Raw genomic sequence first — 18,855 nt, forward strand, 5'->3', positions numbered from 1 at the left:
GGCTCCAAGTTCCTAGGCTTCAGTAACTTTGCACACACAAATGAAATTATTTGTGCGTGAGGTTTGCTGTGCAAAAGAGCGTTATGATAGCCGACTCTTGACACGTATGAACTGGGATTAGCAGAGGCTACGGAGGGTCTTCCTGGGGTCACAACGGGGCCCACATAAGCCAAAGAGGCCCACAGAGATAGGGGCGATTTAATGTCAAGCAGAGTCCTGCGGCGACATCCATTATGGCAAAGAGCTCTCGGGGAAGGAGGGCTGCTAGAACACCTGCCTGGCATCCAGAAGGCTGCCTGAAACCCTGGAGAGTTGCTGCTTCCAGTCACTGTAAGCCGTACTGAGTGAGACGGACCACAGGCAAGATTCCAGGGTTCCTGTTTAAGGAACCATGATGACTAGCACCTTGGCTTTGTTTGAAGGGACCGCAGCTCGGTGGGAGAAGATCCTGGGTTCAATCCCCCGTTGGACTCTACAGGCAGGGCTTCGAGAGACTCCCTGCTTGAATCCCGGGAGAGCCAGAGCTGCCGCCAGTGTGGACAATATGGAGCTAGGTAGATTCCTCACCCTTGCCAACTCCCTGTGAAGGCCACCTGAGCCCGGGAGGGGGCAATCTCTGACTCTCCCCGCAGCCAGCGAGGTGCAATGGTTGGAGTGCCAGATGGTATTCTGGGAGAGTCCTGGGTTCGAATCCCGCCTTGGCAGTGAAGCTCACAGGGTGTAACCTTTGGCGCTTCCTGCCTCTCTGCCTAATGCACCTCGCAGAGCCGTTGTGGGGATTAAATGAGGGTGGGAGAACTGGATATGAAAGGCGGTCTAGAAAGGGACGAAATGGCGAGATGCACAAGGCATTTGACTGGTGGGGGTCCCACATTTGGATAAGGGCCACAGATGACACCCCCCCTCCACCTCAGCCAGGGGACTTCCTTGCATCTTGCACCAGCGAAGTCCCTAAATTCCCAATTACACTTATGTTCTTGTGATCCGCCCTGAGGTCTTGTGATGAATATAAATCAGGGGTCAGCAAGCTTTTCCAGCAGGGGGCCGGTCCACTGTCCCTCAGACCATGTGCGGGGCCGGACTATATATTTTTTTGGGGGGTGAATGAACGAATTCCGATGCCCCACAAATAACCCAGAGATGCATTTTAAATAAAAGGACACATTCTACTCATATAAAAAAACGCTGATTCTCGGACCGTCCGCAGGCCGGATTTAGAAGGCAATTGGGCCAGATCCGCCCCCCGGGCCTTAGTTTGCCTACCCATGATATAAATCTTAATAAATCATCATCAACATAAATAATACTTGATCGCCCTTGCCCCTGTTGCCCATGAACTTCGTTGAACAGCCCTGAGTTCGAGTGGTCATATACACTTTTAAGCGCTTATTTATCTCCCCTCCAAACTCCCCCCCCCCCGGGCACGGGTGGTGCTGTGGGTTAAATCACAGAGCCTAGGGCTTGCCGATCAGAAGGTGGGCGGTTCGAATCCCCTGCGACGGGGTGAGCTCCCGTTGCTTGGTCCCTGCTCCTGCCCACCTAGCAGTTCGAAAGCACACCAAAAAGTGCAAGTAGATAAATAGGTACCGCTCTGGCGGGAAGGTAAACAGCGTTTCCATGCGCTGCTCTGGTTCGCCAGAAGCAGCTTAGTCATGCTGGCCACATGACCCGGTAGCTGTATGCCGGCTCCCTCGGCCAGTAAAGCGAGATGAGCGCCGCAACCCCAGAGTCGTCCACGACTGGACCTAATGGTCAGGGGTCCCTTTACCTTAAACTCCCCCCCCCCAATGTTAAAAGCTTTCATGGGGCTGTGAAGAAGTTCACGCTCTCGACACGGAGAAAAGGCAGAGGCAAGACAGCGTCCAAAACAAGCATTTTAATGTTGTCCACACACATAGACAGCCCTCTGCCCAAACATCACCGATGGTGTCTCCCCGGCTCCAGCATCCACACGGCCAGGCCCCCTTGGGAGCCTGTGACCTGTGGGAGCAGGGGGTGGGGTGTGCAATGGGGGCATTGGCTCCCCATAGCGGGAAGGCAGGCAAACAGAATTTCTTAAATATTTACACACTGAATAAAAACTCCAGACCTGGCAGGGAGGTTGGGAGAAGATCCAAAGGGAAGACAGTTATGCTTCGGCCTCGACACCCCAAAGACGGAAGGGACCCTCTTGTCAAACGCAGCAAGGACCCCTCCCCGCAATGCGAACACAGGGGCAAACGGGCCCCTTTGCCCTCCCACCCCACAGTGGGGTAAAGGGGACTCCGCTGTCCTGCACCCCGTTAAGGTCTTCCAGTTGGCCGTGGCACTGCAACTCGGTTGCTCCCCCTGGTGGGATGCAGGGAGTACTGCAGCTCAGAGGGATGCCCTCTCTGGTGGATGCGAGTGGTGCTACAGTGGTAATACAAATTGGGGAGAGGGGTTTTAAGATGGGGGAGAGGTAAGGGTGGGGGGCTTCAGTGCAAGGGGGGGGGAAACCACACTACAGGATTAAAAGAGGCAACTTCAGTTGTGGAGGTCTGAACAGCACACAAAAAGGGAATTGTGGTGTGTATTTTTTTTGGGGGGGATGTATTATTTATTCTCTTAACACCCTCCCACCTTGCTACAATCGTCTCAGCCCCTTTTCTCACACGCGGAAGATAAAAACTTTTACAAACCCTCCTCCTCCTTGCTCGCCAGCACGCTAATGCCACCCTAGGCTAGGGGTCAACTACTCAATGGGGCTGGGGTACACCTAGGGAGGAGGGGGAGGGATGTTTCGTGGGGGTCCCCCTCCTAATCCGCTCTGGGGAGCCCCCAGGTGGGTTCCACAGAAGTAGCAGCAGCAGCTCCGGAAGCGAGTCCCTGAAATCACCCGGCGGGGAGCAAGCCCGGCCGCTGCCGGCGGCCCCGATCCCTACGAGTTGCTGGCGGGCGGAGCGGGGCCCTCGTCCTCAGTCTGGCGGAGGCGCTGCTTCTTGGCCCGGATCTCGTTCATGGCCTCCTCGATGGAGCGCGTGTCTCTCTTGTTGGCGACGGGAACTGTGAGGGGAGAGGGATGGGGGAACGTCAAGAATTCGCCAGCCTGGCAAAGACTGACCTCTGAGAGAGGACTCTGCATTTTCTGCTTTTATTCAGGTGGGTCCTTTTTCTATTGTATTATGAAAAAGCCTTAATAAAAGGCAGAGAATCGCCCAGCCCAACCACGAAGGCCCAATTCGAAGAACACAGGAGCCTCTCAGAGCAGGCATTGAGAAGGTGGAGAGCCTTGCTGGTGTTCTGGACTACATTTCCCAACACCCGGAAGGCGCACCATGTTCTCAATGCCCCACGGAGAAGAAGAAGAGGAGGAATTTGGATTTGATATCCAGCTTTATCACTACCCAAAGGAGTCCCAAAGCGGCTAACATTCTCCTTTCCCTTCCTCCCCCACAACAAACACTCTGTGAGGTGAGTGGGGCTAAGAGACTTCAGAGAAGTGTGACTGGCCCAAGGTCACCCAGCAGCTGCAGGTGGAGGAGCAGGGAAGCGAACCCAGTTCCCCAGATTACGAGTCCACCGCTTCTAACCACTACACCACGCTGGCTAAGGAGGACCTTAAGGTTCATAAACAGCAACACCCTAGAGGTCCCGGGCCCTAAGGAAGTCAGATTAGCCCTAAAAACTTCCCTAAACAGGGTTGCCTTCAGATGTCTTTTAAAGATAGAATAGCTGCTTATTTCTTTCACATCTGAAGGGAGGGTGTTCCACAGGGGGGCGCCACCACCAAGAAGGCCCTCTGCCTGGTTCCCTGTAACTTGGCTTCTCGCAGGGAGGGAACTGCCAGAAGGCCCTTGGAGCTGGACCTCAGCGTCCGGGCAGAATGATTGGGGGGGGGGAGATGCTCCTTCAGGTCTACTGAAGCATATTGGACCTTGCATCTTGGACCGCCTTACAGGATAGCTGCCTTCAAGGGGGCTGGACTCGATGACCCTTGGGGTCCCTTCCAACTCAATGATTCAGAGAAAACCACACTGGGGCAAGAAAGAAGGAACCTGTGCTCTAAAAACACTGGGGGACAGCCGGGGATTGTTTCCCGCAGGTGCCGTGGCCCTAGGGATTCTTGAGGGATATCATCACCCTGCGCACAGCTGGGAGTGCCCTGGAAGGGCGAGGGGCCAGTCCAGGCTGCTTACTGCGGATGTCCCTCCGGGTCTGGGGGAGCCAACCAGGAGTGTCAACCCACCCCCGGCCGACTCACCACAGCCGTAGGCCTTGTTGGCCTCCATGGTGTGCGCGGCGTCCTTGGCAGCCACCTTCCCTATCAGGTGGCTGTACTTGTCCTTGTAGTCAGTGTTGGGGTTGACCACCGTGGGGCCTTTCAGGGCTTCCTCTTCCGCCTGCCGCTGAGCCAGTTCCTGCAGGGAAGAAGCCACGAAGGGGGGAGAGACAGAGGTAAAGGTAAAGGGACCCCTGACCATTAGGTCCAGTCGTGGCCGACTCTGGGGTTGTGGCGCTCCTCTCGCTTTACTGGCCGAGGGAGCCGGCATACAGTTTCCGGGTCATGTGGCCAGCAGGACTAAGCCGCTTCTGGCGAACCAGAGCAGTGCACGGAAACGCCATATACCTTCCCGCCGGAGTGGTGCCTATTTATCTACTTGCACTTTGACGTGCTTCCGAACTGCTAGGTTGGCAGGAGCAGGCACCGAGCAACGGGAGCTAACCCCGTCATTGCGGGGATTCGAACCGCCGACCTTCCGATCGGCAAGCCCAAGGCTCTGTGGTTTAACCCACAGCGCCACCCATGTCCCTATTTAGAAGCATAGCTGCTTCCAAATCCAAGTTTCTAATGTTCTTATGTGCTGGGGTGGCGATCTCTGGTTCCGCAGTTTGCAAATCCCTCGAGGAGCACCCCGGGGTGGCGTCTCCTCCCAGGGTGGCACTGCAATCCTTGCCCAACAGCCCCAACCCTGCCCCCCTAGAGGAAAGCTGCCCACCTTCAGCCGGCGTTTTTCCTCGGCCTGCTGGGGGTCCCACTCCTCCCCCCGGCGGTAGGCGTCCAGCTCTTCGTCCGAGGGGGCGAATTCCTGGAAGAGAGGCGGGCAGGGCAGTCAGAACGGGAACAGGGGCTCTCCAGGGGGCGGAGAGGAGGAATGGGGAGCGACCCCCAACAGGGCGAAAGGGGGACAGCGGCGGATCTCCCACTTGCCTTCTTGAAAATCATGACGTATCGGGACTCCTCCTCGTCACCAAAGGAGAAGGAGGTGAGGCCTGCGACTTCCACCACGTCGTGCCTGGAAGGGGAATCAGAGAATTGCACCGTTGGGAGGGGCACCGAGGGTCATCTAGTCCAACCCCCTGCAAGGCAGGCATCACAAAGAAAGCGTCCCAGACGAAGGGCAATCTTCCCTCTATTTAAAAGCCCCCAACAAAGGGGAGGTCAACACCTTCTGAGAAAGCCTCTTCCGCTGTCAAAGGGCTCTTGCACTCAGAAAAGTTTTTCCTGATGTTTAGTCAGAATCTCCTTTCTTATTATTAATAATAGTAATTAATTATTTGTTCCCCAGACACTCTGGGCGGCTTCCAACAGAACACTAAAATGCAATAAACTATTAAACATTAAAAACTTCCCTGAACAGGGCTGCCTTCAGATGTCTTCTGAAAGTCTGGTAGTTGTTTTTCTCTTTGACATCTGCTGGGAGGGCGTTCCACAGGGCGGGCGCCACCACCGAGAAGGCCCTGTGCCTGGTTCCCTGCAACCTGGCTTCTCGCAGGGAGGGAACCACCAGAAGGCCCTCGGCGCTGGACCTCAGCGTCACTTGAAGCCACGGGTTCAAGTCTTACTGTCCAGAGTAGGAGAAAACAAGCTTCCTCCATCTTCCTTGCGAATGCCCTTGAGATACTTGAAAATGGCCATTGTAACTCCTGTCCTCCAGGCTAAACACCCCCAACTCCTTCAACTGTTCCTCACAAGGCTTGGTTTCCAGACCCTGGAACCTCTTGCTCCAACCTCCTCTGCAAACATTCCAGCTTCTCAACATCCTTCTTAAATTGTGCTGCCCAGAATTGGACATAGGATTCCAGGTGTGGCCTGACCAAGGCAACAGAGAGGAGTAACATGATTTCCCTTGATCAGGGCACTAGACTGCTAGTTGATGCAGCCCAGAATGGCATTAGATTTTTTTGCTGCTGCATCACACTGTGGGCTCACATTCCGCTTGTGGTCCACCAAGACCCCCAGATCCTTTTCGCATGTACTGCTAGTAAGCCAGGTGCCCCCCCCAAGCCCGTATTTGTGCATCTTGTTCTTCCTGCCTAAGTGCAGAACCTTACATTTGCCCCTATTTAAATTCATTTTGCTAGCTTGCACCCAGTTCAGGCAGATTCGAGGGTAAACCATACGTGGAATGAGTCTGCTCCTGCGACTTGATGGTAGAAACTGTCTCTCATCTCTTGTTACGCTGCCGTTTCTGTGGGGATATACGCTCGGTATTTATCACTCCTGTTATACAAAAATCTCCAAATGGGTCTGAACTTCAATGTCTAAAACTCCTGGTAGAGGACAAGGATCTAGAAATCACGCTAAGGGGGGCCAAATTCTGTGCGACTGCCATAAAACTTAGGGTACAAGCTGTACTACTAAAACGATTAAGGTTTTAAATATTTTAGGTTATAGTGATCAAGATTTAGTATATATTTTTAACTGCCGCTATATCTGAATTGTCTCCGTTATACCCAATTTCAATTCAATGTATTCCGGTTGTGTTTTATGATTTTCCTGATATTGTAAGTGAGCCGGAACTGGTCTGTGACCGTAATAATAAAAATTCACAATTCACCCAGTTCTCCAATCTGTTCAGGCCGTCTTGAAGTCGGAAACCAAGCCAAGGTCAGGTATGCTTCACCTGGAGGCTGGATTTCACCTGTCCCTTTTCCCTTCCCTGCCCCCCCCCCAGTGGACTCACAGAATACTGCGCTCAATCTTGTTCATGGGCCGGAACTTCTTCTTGGTCTGGCTGCTATCTTGGATGAAATCTGAGACCTCCTTCTCCATCTGTATGGTGGGGGATGAGGGAGGAAGCTGTGAGCAGGTCAAGCTGAAGCCAGGGTGGTCTCTGGTTCCCACCCGCATGCAAGTTGGGGATCTGTGCCCGGGGGGGGGCAGGGGGGGCAGAGGACGCACCCGCTTCCTGAACTCGACTTTCTGCCTCTTCTCTTGCTCTTGAAGCTTCTTCAGCTGTGCTGTTTGCTCTGGGGAAGGGAGAGAGAGAGAGGAGAGATACAATACGATAATCTTTATTGCCATTGTCCCATACAGAACAGCGAAACTGAAAAATCTACATAAGACATTCAAAAACCAACAAGCCTGCTATCCCAGCTAGGTTAACTCCCTAAAAACTCTGATACCCCATTTTTAAATACAATATACTCCTATAGAGACACCTTATATTGCGTTTAAAACCAGAATTGCATTTGGGTAGAAACTGTTTCTCAGGTGGCTAGTCCTAGTCTTTATAACCCCGGACCTTCTTCCAGAAGGCAGAAGCTGAAAGAGATCATTTCCGGGGTGCGCACTATCCTGCGCTATCTCTGCAGCTTTCTTATGGCACTTGGAAGCGTAGATTTGATCCAAGGTGGGAAGAGTGCACCAAATTATTCTCTCCGCAGTCTTCACAACCCTGGACAGCATTGTTTTTCCCCTGACCGTGCAGCCCCCAAACCACACAGACCATATGTTAATACACTCTCAACAGTACAATGGTAAAATGCCATCAACAGGTCCTTTGAGAGATTTTCTTCCGGAGGATTCTCAGAAAATATAACCTCTGCTGTGCTCTATTTTTTGCTGTTTTCTCCCCAGGTTAGGTCACCTCTCAACTCCGTTCCCAGAAAGGGGTCCGTGAGTGGCTTGGGGGATCCCAGAAAGGGATCACTTGCTCCTGGTTCCAAGACGGCAGCCTCTGGGCCAGATCCCAACTCACTCAGGCTTGCAGTTCCCAATGTGGGGCAATTTGATTTTTAAGGGTTAGGGTTTTGAGAATGAGTTATTAATGGCCTTTTAGGCTTCATCCACGTGAATACCAGTTCACTTTCTGAATAATAAGAATTATGTCACAGGAGGGGGCAGCGGGATTTTAGAGAGGCTTAGGTGGGGCATGGCCCAAAAAAGTTTGAGAACCACTGGTCCAGCCGCTTGCTAACTGAGAAGCCGTAGACCTTCCAGCTCTCCAGAAGGAGTTCAGTTCTACAGAAGGAAATGGGGAGGAGAGTCCCGCTGGATCAAGCCCACCTGGCCCTAGTATCCCACTCTCATGGCAGCTGACCAGATGCTCCAACCGTAGAAGCCCCAAAGCAGGGCATGGGGGCACCAATCCATGGCTGCCCCCTCCTGTGATTCCTAATAGGCAATGCTACCCCCAACCGTGGAGGGAGGACGGAGTCTTTGTGACTACTAGGAGCCCTTGAGATGCTTCTCCCTCATTCCTACTGTTTTTGGGGGACAGGGGGCGGGCGGGGGTGGAGGACTCCCTGGTCCTGAATGGGGCAACTGTGCCCCTGAAGGACCAGGTGCGCAGCCGGGGAGTCATTCTGGACTCACCGCTGTCCATGGAAGCGCAGGTCAATTCTGTGTCCAGGGCAGATGTCTGTCAGCTCCATCTGGTACGCAGAATGAGACCCTATCTGCCTGCGGACTGTCTGGCCAGAGTGGTGCATGCTCTAGTTATCTCCCGCTTGGACTACTGCCATGCGCTCTACGTGGGGCTACCTTGGAAGGTGACTCAGAAACTGCAATTAATCCAGAATGCGGCAGCTAGACTGGTGACTGGGAGCGGCCGCCGAGACCACATAACACCCGTTCTGAGAGATCTGCACTGGCTCCCAGTACGTTTCCGAGCACAAATCAAAGTGTTGGTGCTGAGCTTGAAAGCCCTAAATGGCCTCAAAGGCCCAGTAGACCTGAAGGAGTGTCTCCACCCCCATCATTCAACCCGGACACTGAGGTCCAGCTCCGAGGGCCTTCTGGCAGTTCCCTCCCTGTGAGAAGCCAAGTTACAGGGACCCAGGCAGAGGGCCTTCTTGGTGGTGGCGCCCGCCCTGTGGAACATCCTCCTTTCAGATGTGAAGGAAATAAGCAGCTATCCTATCTTTAAAAGACATCTGAAGGCAGCCCTGCTCAGGGAAGTTTTTAATAGGCTTGACAACCATATGTCAGGAGTGCTCTGATGGTGTTTCCTGCTTGGCAGGGGGTTGGACTCGATGGCCCTTGTGGTCTCTTCCAACTCCAGGATTCTATGATTCTATAATATTTAACGCTGTATTGTTTTTAACACTTGATTGGGAGCCGCCCAGAGTGGCTGGAGAAACTCAGCCAGATGGGCAGGGTATAAATAATATATTATTATTATTATTATTATTATTATTATTATTATTATTATTATTATTATTATCTTCTTTGACTCCTGAGGGAGGGAGTTCCACAGTCTCTCTGTGCTGCGTGAAGACGGATTTTCTTTCTTCTATCTCAAATCTCCCAGCATTATTCAGCTTTCTCGGGTGCCCGCGGGTACCTGTGTTAGCAGAGAGGGAGAAAACCTTCCCCGTGTCCACTTTCTCCAGGCCCCTTGGCAATTTTCTAAACGCCTGTCGTGTCGTCTCTCGCTTGCCTTTTCTCCCAAACCCCAAATGTCTCATTCACTCTGCAAAACTCTTCTCCACAAAGCACACTTTATAATCTCAAAATACAGGGCAAAAACACTTGCAACACTCAGTTAATGTTGTACTTGATTCTTGTTTTTAAGTTGTACAGTGGTACCTCAGGTTATGTACTTAATTCGTCCTGGAGGTCCGTTCTTAACCTGAAGCACCACTTTAGCTAATGGTGCCTCCTGCTGCTGCTGCGCCGCCGCACGATTTCTGTTCTCATCCTGAAGCAAAGTTCTTAACCCGAGGTACTATTTCTGGGTTTGCAGAGTCTGTAACCTGAAGTGTCTGTAACCTGAAGCGTCTGTAACCCGAGGTCCCACTGTATTTTAATCAATTGTTTCTATACTTGGTGTTAGCTGCCCTGAGCCACTGGTCCTGGCTGGGGAGGGCGGGGTATAAATAAAATTTATTATTATTATTATTAATTTGAAACAAAGATATCTAAAATACAAAACGAAACACGACAAACGCGGTCAGGGAGAAGCCTAAGCTCTCCAGTGCATTCCCCCTTTGGGGTCCCTGGTCAGCCTCTGGGACTATGGGGAGCCCCTTTGGCTCTCCTCCTTCTGCCAGGGGGCAGCTGGGAGCGTGTGCCCCCCGCCCCCCATGACAGCGGGCCTCGCAGGGACCGAAGGGGTTCCAGGGTCATCTAGCCTGACCCGCGTCGACCTTGACGTCACCCTCCCGGAGCCGCGCATGCGCCCTTGGGCCTCTTCTCGCGGAGCCTCCAGGGGGCGGCGCAGTCTACCTGCGAGGGGGGGCGGCGTTGGCTTCCCTCCCCCCCCCGGACTCCTGGGTCGTCCCCCCCGCCTTCCTCACCCTTCGCCCGCTTGGCCTCCCGGTCGCCCAGCGCCGGCGGCGGCTCCATGGAGCTCAGGATGGAGCCCAGCAGGTCCAGCTCCGCCATCTTGGCCGCCCGCCGGGAAGCCCCGCCCACCAGAGACGGCGCGGTGACGTCAGGGCGACGGCGCCGCCGCGCGGGGCTGACGGGAAAGGGGCGGGGCGAAGGGCTCTTAAAGGGAAAGGAAACTCCACCCGCTATACCGGTTGAACCTCTGCCTGGTTTTGTTTTTGGGGGGGGGGGGAGCGGCCTAGGCGCAGGGGCGGAGTCTTCCGTTAACCACGCCCCTTCGCTGTCGGGAAAGGGGCGGGGCGCCCTTAAAGGGGAAGGAAACCCCCCGCTCTCCCGGTTGAACTTCTGCCTGTCGGGGGAGCAGCCTACTCGCAGGGCCTCCCGCTAGCCACGCCCCTTGGGGAGGGGCTGCCGGGAAAGGGGCGGGGCGCCCTTAAAGGGGGAGGAAAGGCCGCCGCTCTCCCGGTTGAACTTCTGCCTGTTGGGGGGGAGGATCCCTTGTGGGGTTCAGTGGGCGCGGCCTGTGCGCAGGGGGCGGGGTCTCCAGCTAGCCACGCCCCTTCGGAAGGCGAGGTCTCTGCCCCGACCGGGCTGCATTGGGGAAAGGGAGAGGCAGCGTGGCGCAGTGGATAGAGCGCGGAAGGAGGGCGGGATCGGGGCCCAAGCCACCCGCTCAGCCCCCGGCCCTCCTCGCAGGGGTGGAGCGGGAGAACCCCCCCCCCCTAGAAATCGCCCCCGTTTCCCGGCAGCGATACTCCCTCCCTCTTTGGGGGGCTTCCGTGTAGACGAGTCCTGGGTGGGCGACGAGCCTCAGGGAAGCTTCTGAGTGCCAGGGGCTGAGGAGCCGCCCCCCTGGAGGGCTTTGAAAGGGGGCTGGACGAGGCAGGATGGCTCAGTGGGGGGAGCAAGGCTCTCGATCTCAGCGTCGTGGGTTCGAGCCGTAGCTGTCAACTTCCAGATTTGAAAATCAGGGATCAGCAGCCTCACCTGTCCCGGGATATCTAACAATCCGGGATAGCAGCGGGAAACGGCGCTGGAATAAGGGGATTTCCCGCAAAAAAAGAGGAAGGTTGGCAGCCATGGTTTGAGCCCCACATTGGGTAAAAAAATCATCTCTGCCTTGAAGGGGGTTGGACTAGATGACCTTGGGGGGTCCCTATGATGCTAGGACACATTCGTGGAGAAGATGCTCCCGAATCCCAGGTGCTGGAAACCACAGGAGGGGAGAGGGGCTCTGGCCATGGGGGAGACCAGGAGGCTGGACTCAACAGGCCCCTTTCCCCCTCTTCTTGCGCTTAGGAGGGTAGCCTTGTCTGATGGGGGTGGACCACATCCCCTCGTGCCCGCTGCCATGCTCTCCCTGAGGCACCTGGGAGGGCACCAAGCCAAGGAAGGCCGGTTAGTTGCATTTCAGATGCTGCCAGTCTGGGCTGGAGCAAAACCGCTTCCCCCAAAGCTGCACAGAACCCACGCCACCATGGGGGTGCTGAGGCCTAGCAGAGGGGACGTGTGCCACGAGGAGGGCTGTATCTGCTAAAGGTAGCCCCCTTGAAGCCCCACCACCCGCAAGAAAAAACCCCCTCGCTTGCAGGGCTGTGTACATTTACTCCAGAGTCGACCCCGCCAAGCGAGTTCCCCTGTGGAAGATGGCGGGGGGGGGCTTTCCTTTGGGGTGTTTGCTCAACCCCCGTTCAGTGCTGGGTCCCAGGCGGGCATTGGGACTGATCCTGGCACAGCGGTGGGCTCTTCTCTTGCAGGGCGTGAGGAACCTTGGGCGCCTGAACTACAGTTCCCACCCACACCTACAAACATGGCAGCCATTCCTTTCTAGGTGCTCACAGACTGTTTGCTTAATGATCTGCTCCAGAATCTCCCCTAGTATTGATGTCAGACTGACTGGGCGGTAATTATTTGGGTCCTCTCTTTTCCCCTTTTTGAAAATAGGGACAACATTTGCCCTCCTCCAGTCTGCCGGGACTTCGCCTGTTCTCCAGGAATTCTCAAAGATGACTGCCAGTTCTTTTAATACTCTTGGATGCAGTTCATCTGGCCCTGGAGACTTGAATACATCTAAACTAGCCAAGTATTCTTGTACTATCTCCTTAGTTATTCTGGGCTGTGTTTCCTTTGCTGAATCATGTCAGCGAACCTGCCGTTGTCCTTAGAAGGAAAGCTTCCACCCCATCCCACCCTCCAATCGGACTGGGGTGTTCTCCGGGCTGACATGCAATTGCCCATTCAGACATGCAGCAGCACGGAGGTTTGGATCTTTGGAGATGAAACAGAAAGAGCCCTGCGGAGAAGCGCCGGAGGTCGCACCATGCAAGGACTCCCTTGGGCGCTGGGGGGCCCTTGGAGGTTTTTAAGCAGAGGTTGGGTGGCCACCTGTCAAGGATGCTGCAGTTGGGATTCCCGCATTGCAGCGGGTTGGTCTGGATGACCTTTGGGGGTCCCTTCCAACTCCAGTTCTTTTTCTGTGGAAGGAAACAAACCTGGGCTGAAGGAGGGCTGGGCGCTGAGAGTGGCTGGAAGTTTTCAAGAAGAGGTCAGGCCTCTCTGCCCCGTATTTTATAATCCCAGGGTGATAGAACAGGCTTTGCTAATGGACAACGCAACGGAGGCAGCTGCTTATTTAAATGCAACCTCATTGACATGTGCACAAATGCAAAAAAACACACACAAATGTTCTTGTTGAATCTGGATGAGAAGAGAGCCGTTGACAAAGGGGTCTTGCCCTCTCGCCCCTTCCAAATGTGGAGTCCGTTTCCCTGTGGGCAAAACGCCCGGCTCCTCTTGCTTGGTCCCGACGGAGATCCCTGAGCGATTACGGCTTTGCACCGCCGCCCTGCAAGTTTCGGCTCGGCGCAGTCCCTGCTGTCCAGTCCGCCTAGGCCACCCTGCCCGGTCCGCCTAGGTCTTCTGGCGCCCCAGAGGTGGGGCAGCGCAGCGTGTTGCCAGCAGAGTCCGAACCGTCTCGGCCACACGGGGGAGACCCTCCTCTTCCAGCACGTGGTGGGGGGAGCAGAGAGACTCCTGAGGGGGGTGGGGGGCACGGGGGGGGCAGAAGTTAGCAAAGGCGGGCGGGCAGTGCTTCTCTCGGTATGGCAAGCCAAAGGAGGGCGGCTTGGCCAGGCGCCACTGGCCGAGACGGCCTCCCACATCTGCTCAGCTGGACACAGGAGCCGGTGGAAAAGTGCGCCACACACATCTCCCTTTGCAGGCGGGAAAAGGTGTGCATGCGCACATTCGAGGTCAGGGTGGGTTCTGCAGTGGGTGGAGGGAGGGAGGCTTTGGGAGCCCCCCCCCCGCTGAACTACAACTCCCAACCGTTGAACTACAACTCCCACCAGCAAGTTCTGACCGTCAGACCGCAACCCGCACTTACCCCATAACACGGATCGCAAAAGCAAACTTGCCCCCCCCCCCACCAGGAAGGAAAAAGTACAAAGACAACCCAGAAGACGACGGAGGCGGAAGGAAGAAACAAAGGCTGCTGCTGCCGCCGTCGTTTGGAAAAAAAAAAAGAATTCATTTCTTGGTATTTTACAATGTACAGGAGTCGAGGCGAGGAGGAACAAAACAGAAAACAGAGGAGCCGCCTCTCGAGAAGGAACAAAAAAAGCAAGAAGAACACAAATGCAGAATGTACAGCTGTCCTTTTTTTTTTTGGTGGGGTGGGGAGACTGTGAAATAAGGGGGGGGGGCAACAAGCCCAAAGCCCTTGAAAAAGATTTTTGGCCCCCCCCCCCTGCTCAAGAGAGGGGGCCAGGCGATCGATGGAGAGCACCACATATTTACAGTTCTGTACATGCTTAAAAAGACACCCAAAAAAATTTCCCCCTTTACATTACAGTATTCCATAATCCTCTTCAAATATATATATATATATATTTATATATTTATATAAAATATATATGTATAATTTAATATATTTAAGGCAGCGGAGATGGGGAGTGGGACTAGAAGGGGCTGGAATTTTGACTGCAGCCGTCTCTAGAAAGAGGAGCCGCTTTTGCCCTGAATTAAGGCGATTCCTGTCACCTGTTGAAGGCCTCCCCACCCCCAACGCCACCCTGGACCTGGGGGGTGCACCGTGCCAGAGAGATTGTGGGGTGGGCTGGAACACGGCAGATGCCCCCATCTCTCCCTCCCTCCGTGGACCTTCAGAAATTGCACGTTTGGATTAAAGGAAGGGCAGGAGTGCGAGTCCAGCGTCGGGTGCCCCCGAGAAGCCCCAAAAGGGAAGAGGTCCAGAACAGGGAACCCCAAAAGGCTTCGGGGGGGGGCAAGGGCATTTCAGGAAGAAGTGGCCTTTAGCCCACAAACCGAGATGCCCCAGGGCATACTTTGGGGTGCGAAAAAGCCGAGCCCCTCAAAGGTTTGCCAGCGCAGGGGAGCGGGCACAAAATTTGGGGTAGGGGGTGACATTTGGATCAGAGACGTGCTCTGTGTGTGAGGTCAGGGGCAGCGAAGACCCCACAGTGTCGGAGTGCGTGGGCCAAGGCTTTAGGACCGCCTAAGGTTTTTTTTGGGGGGGGGCCCCGTAAGTGCTCCCTTGCCGCACGCACCCAGCTCCCCCCTGCAGGCACTCGTGAATTAGTGCAACGCAGTTTTAAGTGCATGTGAACCGAGGGGTGGAGGAAGTTGGCGGCTTCTCCCCCCCCCCGGCCAAAATACGGCCCCCGAAACACCTTTCGCTAGGGGAGCAAGGCACAGAGGAGACCGAACGGCAGGTGCCAAGGAGGGGCTGCCCTGCACTCCCCCCTGCCCCTTGGGCCTGGCAGAGGGAGCTAATTATGACTGGGGAAGGGAGAGCTATTATTATTATTATTATTATTATTATTATTATTATTATTATTGGGGGGAGAATTGCAGGGATTGCTGGCCTCGGGAAAAAATTGTCTGTGTCCTGCTTCGACTGCACGGCTGACACCCTGACTTCCACCCCTGCGCCAATGCAGCCTGGGGAGTGTGGGGCACACGCCCTGACCCACGTCTGCCCTGGAGAACCTGTTCCTGCCCGGTGGGGGTGGCCGGGGACCCCCCCTGCCCGCCCGCTCAGCAGCCGCAGAGGTTGCGATAGGCGAAGTAGAGGAGGAGCATGAGGACGACATAGAAGACGCCAAAGCCAGCGAGGTGTTCGGAGAGGGCGGGCGGGGCGAGGGGCCTGTCCCCCCCGGGGGGCGCGGGCGGCGGCGATGGCAGCGGCAGCAGGGCCTCGAGGAGGCGGAGCAAGCCGCGGACGTTGCCTTGCAGGAGGGCGGCCACGTCGGAGGCGGAGCAGAGAGAGACCTGTGGCAAAGGGAACACAGAACACACAAAAAAACACACCGGTAGCACACAGAGGAAGGTCAGCGGCCTGCGGGTGGGGAGGGAGGGGGGGTCACAGTCTGCAGAGAAGGGCAGTCGGACCGGAAACCGGGCCTCGTTTGCCCAACGGCCACCATGAGATCCCTGCATTGCAGTGGGTTGGGATGGATGACCGCCCGGTGTCCCTTCCAGCTCTGCCATTGCACACAGAGGCACGGAGGAAGGTCGGTGGCCTGTGGGTGGGGAGGGAGGGGTCTCAGAGTCTGCAGAGAAGGGCAGCCAGACCGGAAACCGGGACTTGTTTGCCCAACGGCCACCGTGAGATCCCTGCGTTGCAGTGGGTTGGGATGGATGACCCCCCCGGTGTCCCTTCCAGCTCTGCCATTGCACACAGAGGCACGGAGGAAGGTCGGTGGCCTGTGGGTGGGGAGGGAGGGGTCTCAGAGTCTGCAGAGAAGGGCAGCCAGACCGGAAACCGGGCCTCGTTTGCCCAACGGCCACCGTGAGGTCCCTACATTGCAGTGGGTTGGGATGGATGACCCCCCGGTGTCCCTTCCAGCTGTACCATTCTATCATCCTGTGGATGATGGAGCCAGCTGGCTTTCAGAGGGCAGGATCTGAACCCACGGCTTCAAACGGCAAGGGAGGGGATTCTGGCCAAATGTCAGGAATAATGTCCTGACGGCAAGAGCTGTTTGAGAGCGGAACGGACCCCGCTCTCCTCCCTAGGTGTTTTAAGCAAGGGTTGGGTGGCTGCCTGAGCTGGGAGGTTGGGCTGGATGACCCTCGGGGGTCCCTTCCAGCTCTACGGTTCTGAGTTGTACCGGGGAAGGAGTCGGTGGGGGCAATGCGTGAGCAGGAATGGAAAGAGAGTGTGTGTGTTGTGTAAAAATGGGGGCCGTTTCTCAAAGGAGGGTCTTCCTGTGTGTCCCCCCACCCAATCCTCCCTCCCCAGCAGGCACAAGCAAGCAGCAGCACACAAACTAGACCCCCGCAGATGCCCAACCTCACCTCCGGGAGCCCCAGCTGGCGGCAGGCGGCCAAGAAGCTGTCCACGTTCTTCCGGCTTTTGATGGCGTTCAGCTTTGGCTGTTTTGAGAGGGAGAGAGAGAGGTGGTCAGCTCAGCAATGGCCAAGGGGAAGGATACCTGGGCTGGCGGGGATTCTTCTCTGCCTAAAGTCCTGGGCAGCCGCTGCTGCCGGCCAGTGCAGGCTGTACTAAGCTGGGTGAAGCAATGACCTAAGGCAGCTTTTCGCACCCCTCGGGCAGGGCAGACCTGGTCTAGGTGCCCCTGGGGCGGGAGCATCACCTAGGGGGGAGCTCAGAGGCGGGGGGGGGGGTGGTGCCAGGAGGGAACTGGGATCCAGTGCCCATTCGTTTTGTTGAACCGATCAAACTTAAGTAGCTTAAACCGAATTTTGAATCAGCAGCAATTGCTACCGTTTTGAATTCTATTGTTATTAGCGGGTCGTAGAAACAAAACCGCTATTCTGAATTATGTCCTTCGTAGGGGAGCACCCTGTGGAACACCCTCCCAGCAGATGCCAAGGCAATAAGCAACTATTTTACTTTTAAAAGACACCTGAAGGCAGCCCTCTTTAGGAAAGTTTTTAATGTCTGATGCTGTACTGTTTTTAATATTCCGTTGGAAGCCGCCCAGAGTGTCTGGGGAAACCCAGCCAGATGGGCGGGGTATAAATAATAAATTATTATTATTATTATTATTATTATTATTATTATTATTATTATTATTATGTTTATGGGTCCAAGGTCTTCCTGATTTCTGATTCTTCCGGCCATTTATGCCACCAAGAACACAAAATGTTAATAATGGGGAAAATTTATAACTTATCTTAAAGACCATTGTAAACATCGTTAGTAGGACTGGAATAACCCTTGTAGTTTCATGATGAATTTTGGATATAAGGGCGATGTGAGAGATTTGTATTATTATGAAAGATGTAGGAGGAAATGTTTAACAATAGGACTCATAAAGGGGAGGAGGGAATAATAATAATAATAATAATAATAATAATAATAATAATAATAATAATAATATATTATTTATACCCCGCCCATCTGGCTGGATTTCCCCAGCCACTCTGGGCGGTTCCCAACAAAACACTAAAATACAATAACCTATTAAACATTAAAAGCTTCCCAGAAGATGCTTGTTTTTATGTTGTATGCTGGATATGCAATTGTAAAACTCTTAATTTGAAAAACCAAATAAATTTATATGAAAAAAAGAGTTTATGGGTCCAAGGGGGCAGCTTGGGAGCCCCTGATCTGTCAGGAGCACAGGGGACGTTCTTGTAGACTTGGGGGTCTGGCAGGCTCCCCGACCCCAAAGGCTCACCACAGCCGGGGAGGGCACGTGGATGAAGGGCACGGCTCGAGGGCGCAGGTGATTGACCAGCTGGCAGAGGACCACCCCGTTGGCCAGCGCCTCGCCCAGGTCTTCGGCCAGGGTGACGTTCAGCTGGGACTCGATGGCCTGCGGGGAAGAAGGGGAGAGGAGGAGCAGTCAGGCCAGGGATCGAAGGCTCCCTGGACATTCACCTCTCAGCATCCTCTGGAGCTGTGCGCCACTAATGCTGGTCATCTTTTACTGGGAGAGAGTAAGAATCGACGAAGGGCCCTGCTGGGTCAGGCTCAGCGTCCGAAGAGCGGCAGAACGGAAGGAGAGACGGCCAGATCAGGCCCCTGGGGGGCATCGCTGCCTCTGACTGCGGAGGGCAGAGCAAAGCCGCAACATGCCTCCGTTGCTGCCCCCTCAAGTCATCCCCGCTTACTCCATCTTCAGCCGCCTTCTGCAATGTTTTACAAGCAGCTCCCCACCGACACGGGGGTAACGCCCCAAGGCACCTTGCGTTTCGGTGAAATCACGTGTCTTTGAATCACCGTCGAGAAAGCCAACACCCTGCGCCACCCTTTCTAGAGATGCTTTCTGCCTGCTCCCGAGTTGGGCACGATTCGAACGCGCCTCAAACGGTGGCTGCCTGCATTTATGAATGTTTCGTCT

The 18,855-nt window shown here is 54.8% G+C and overlaps 2 protein-coding genes and 1 long non-coding RNA gene across 5 annotated transcripts in view; 1 reads left to right on the top strand and 2 right to left on the bottom strand.

Annotated features, from left to right (window-relative positions):
- LOC309518129 overlaps positions 1–18,855 on the top strand; it is a 132,160-nt gene that overhangs the window by 19,014 nt on the left and 94,291 nt on the right. The window lies entirely within an intron of this gene.
- On the bottom strand, positions 1,857–10,637 carry SPAG7 (sperm associated antigen 7). The gene is made up of 7 exons (XM_082197904.1): positions 10,486–10,637; positions 7,145–7,212; positions 6,927–7,015; positions 5,171–5,255; positions 4,959–5,048; positions 4,223–4,379; positions 1,857–3,024 (listed from the first exon to the last, which is right to left on the bottom strand). Exons 1-7 carry the CDS (start codon positions 10,571–10,573, stop codon positions 2,900–2,902), a joined length of 702 nt encoding a protein of 233 aa, XP_082054030.1. The 5' UTR covers positions 10,574–10,637; the 3' UTR covers positions 1,857–2,899.
- The window catches only part of LRCH4 (leucine rich repeats and calponin homology domain containing 4), a 68,612-nt gene continuing 62,458 nt past the window's right edge, over positions 12,702–18,855 (bottom strand). The window contains exons 16-18 of one of the 2 annotated variants that reach the window (XM_082197666.1): positions 18,190–18,327; positions 16,841–16,918; positions 12,702–13,552 (exon numbers count right to left, since the gene is read on the bottom strand). In XM_082197666.1, coding sequence (XP_082053792.1) covers positions 13,430–13,552; positions 16,841–16,918; positions 18,190–18,327 — 339 coding nt within the window. In that variant the 3' untranslated portion in view covers positions 12,702–13,429. Of the gene's footprint in view, positions 13,553–14,027; positions 15,812–16,840; positions 16,919–18,189; positions 18,328–18,855 lie in introns of those variants that run through there. The other variant, XM_082197667.1, reaches the window with a different exon arrangement.

The sequence above is a fragment of the Podarcis vaucheri genome (assembly GCF_965113315.1).
Source record: "Podarcis vaucheri genome assembly, chromosome: 13".
NCBI lineage: Eukaryota > Metazoa > Chordata > Lepidosauria > Squamata > Lacertidae > Podarcis > Podarcis vaucheri.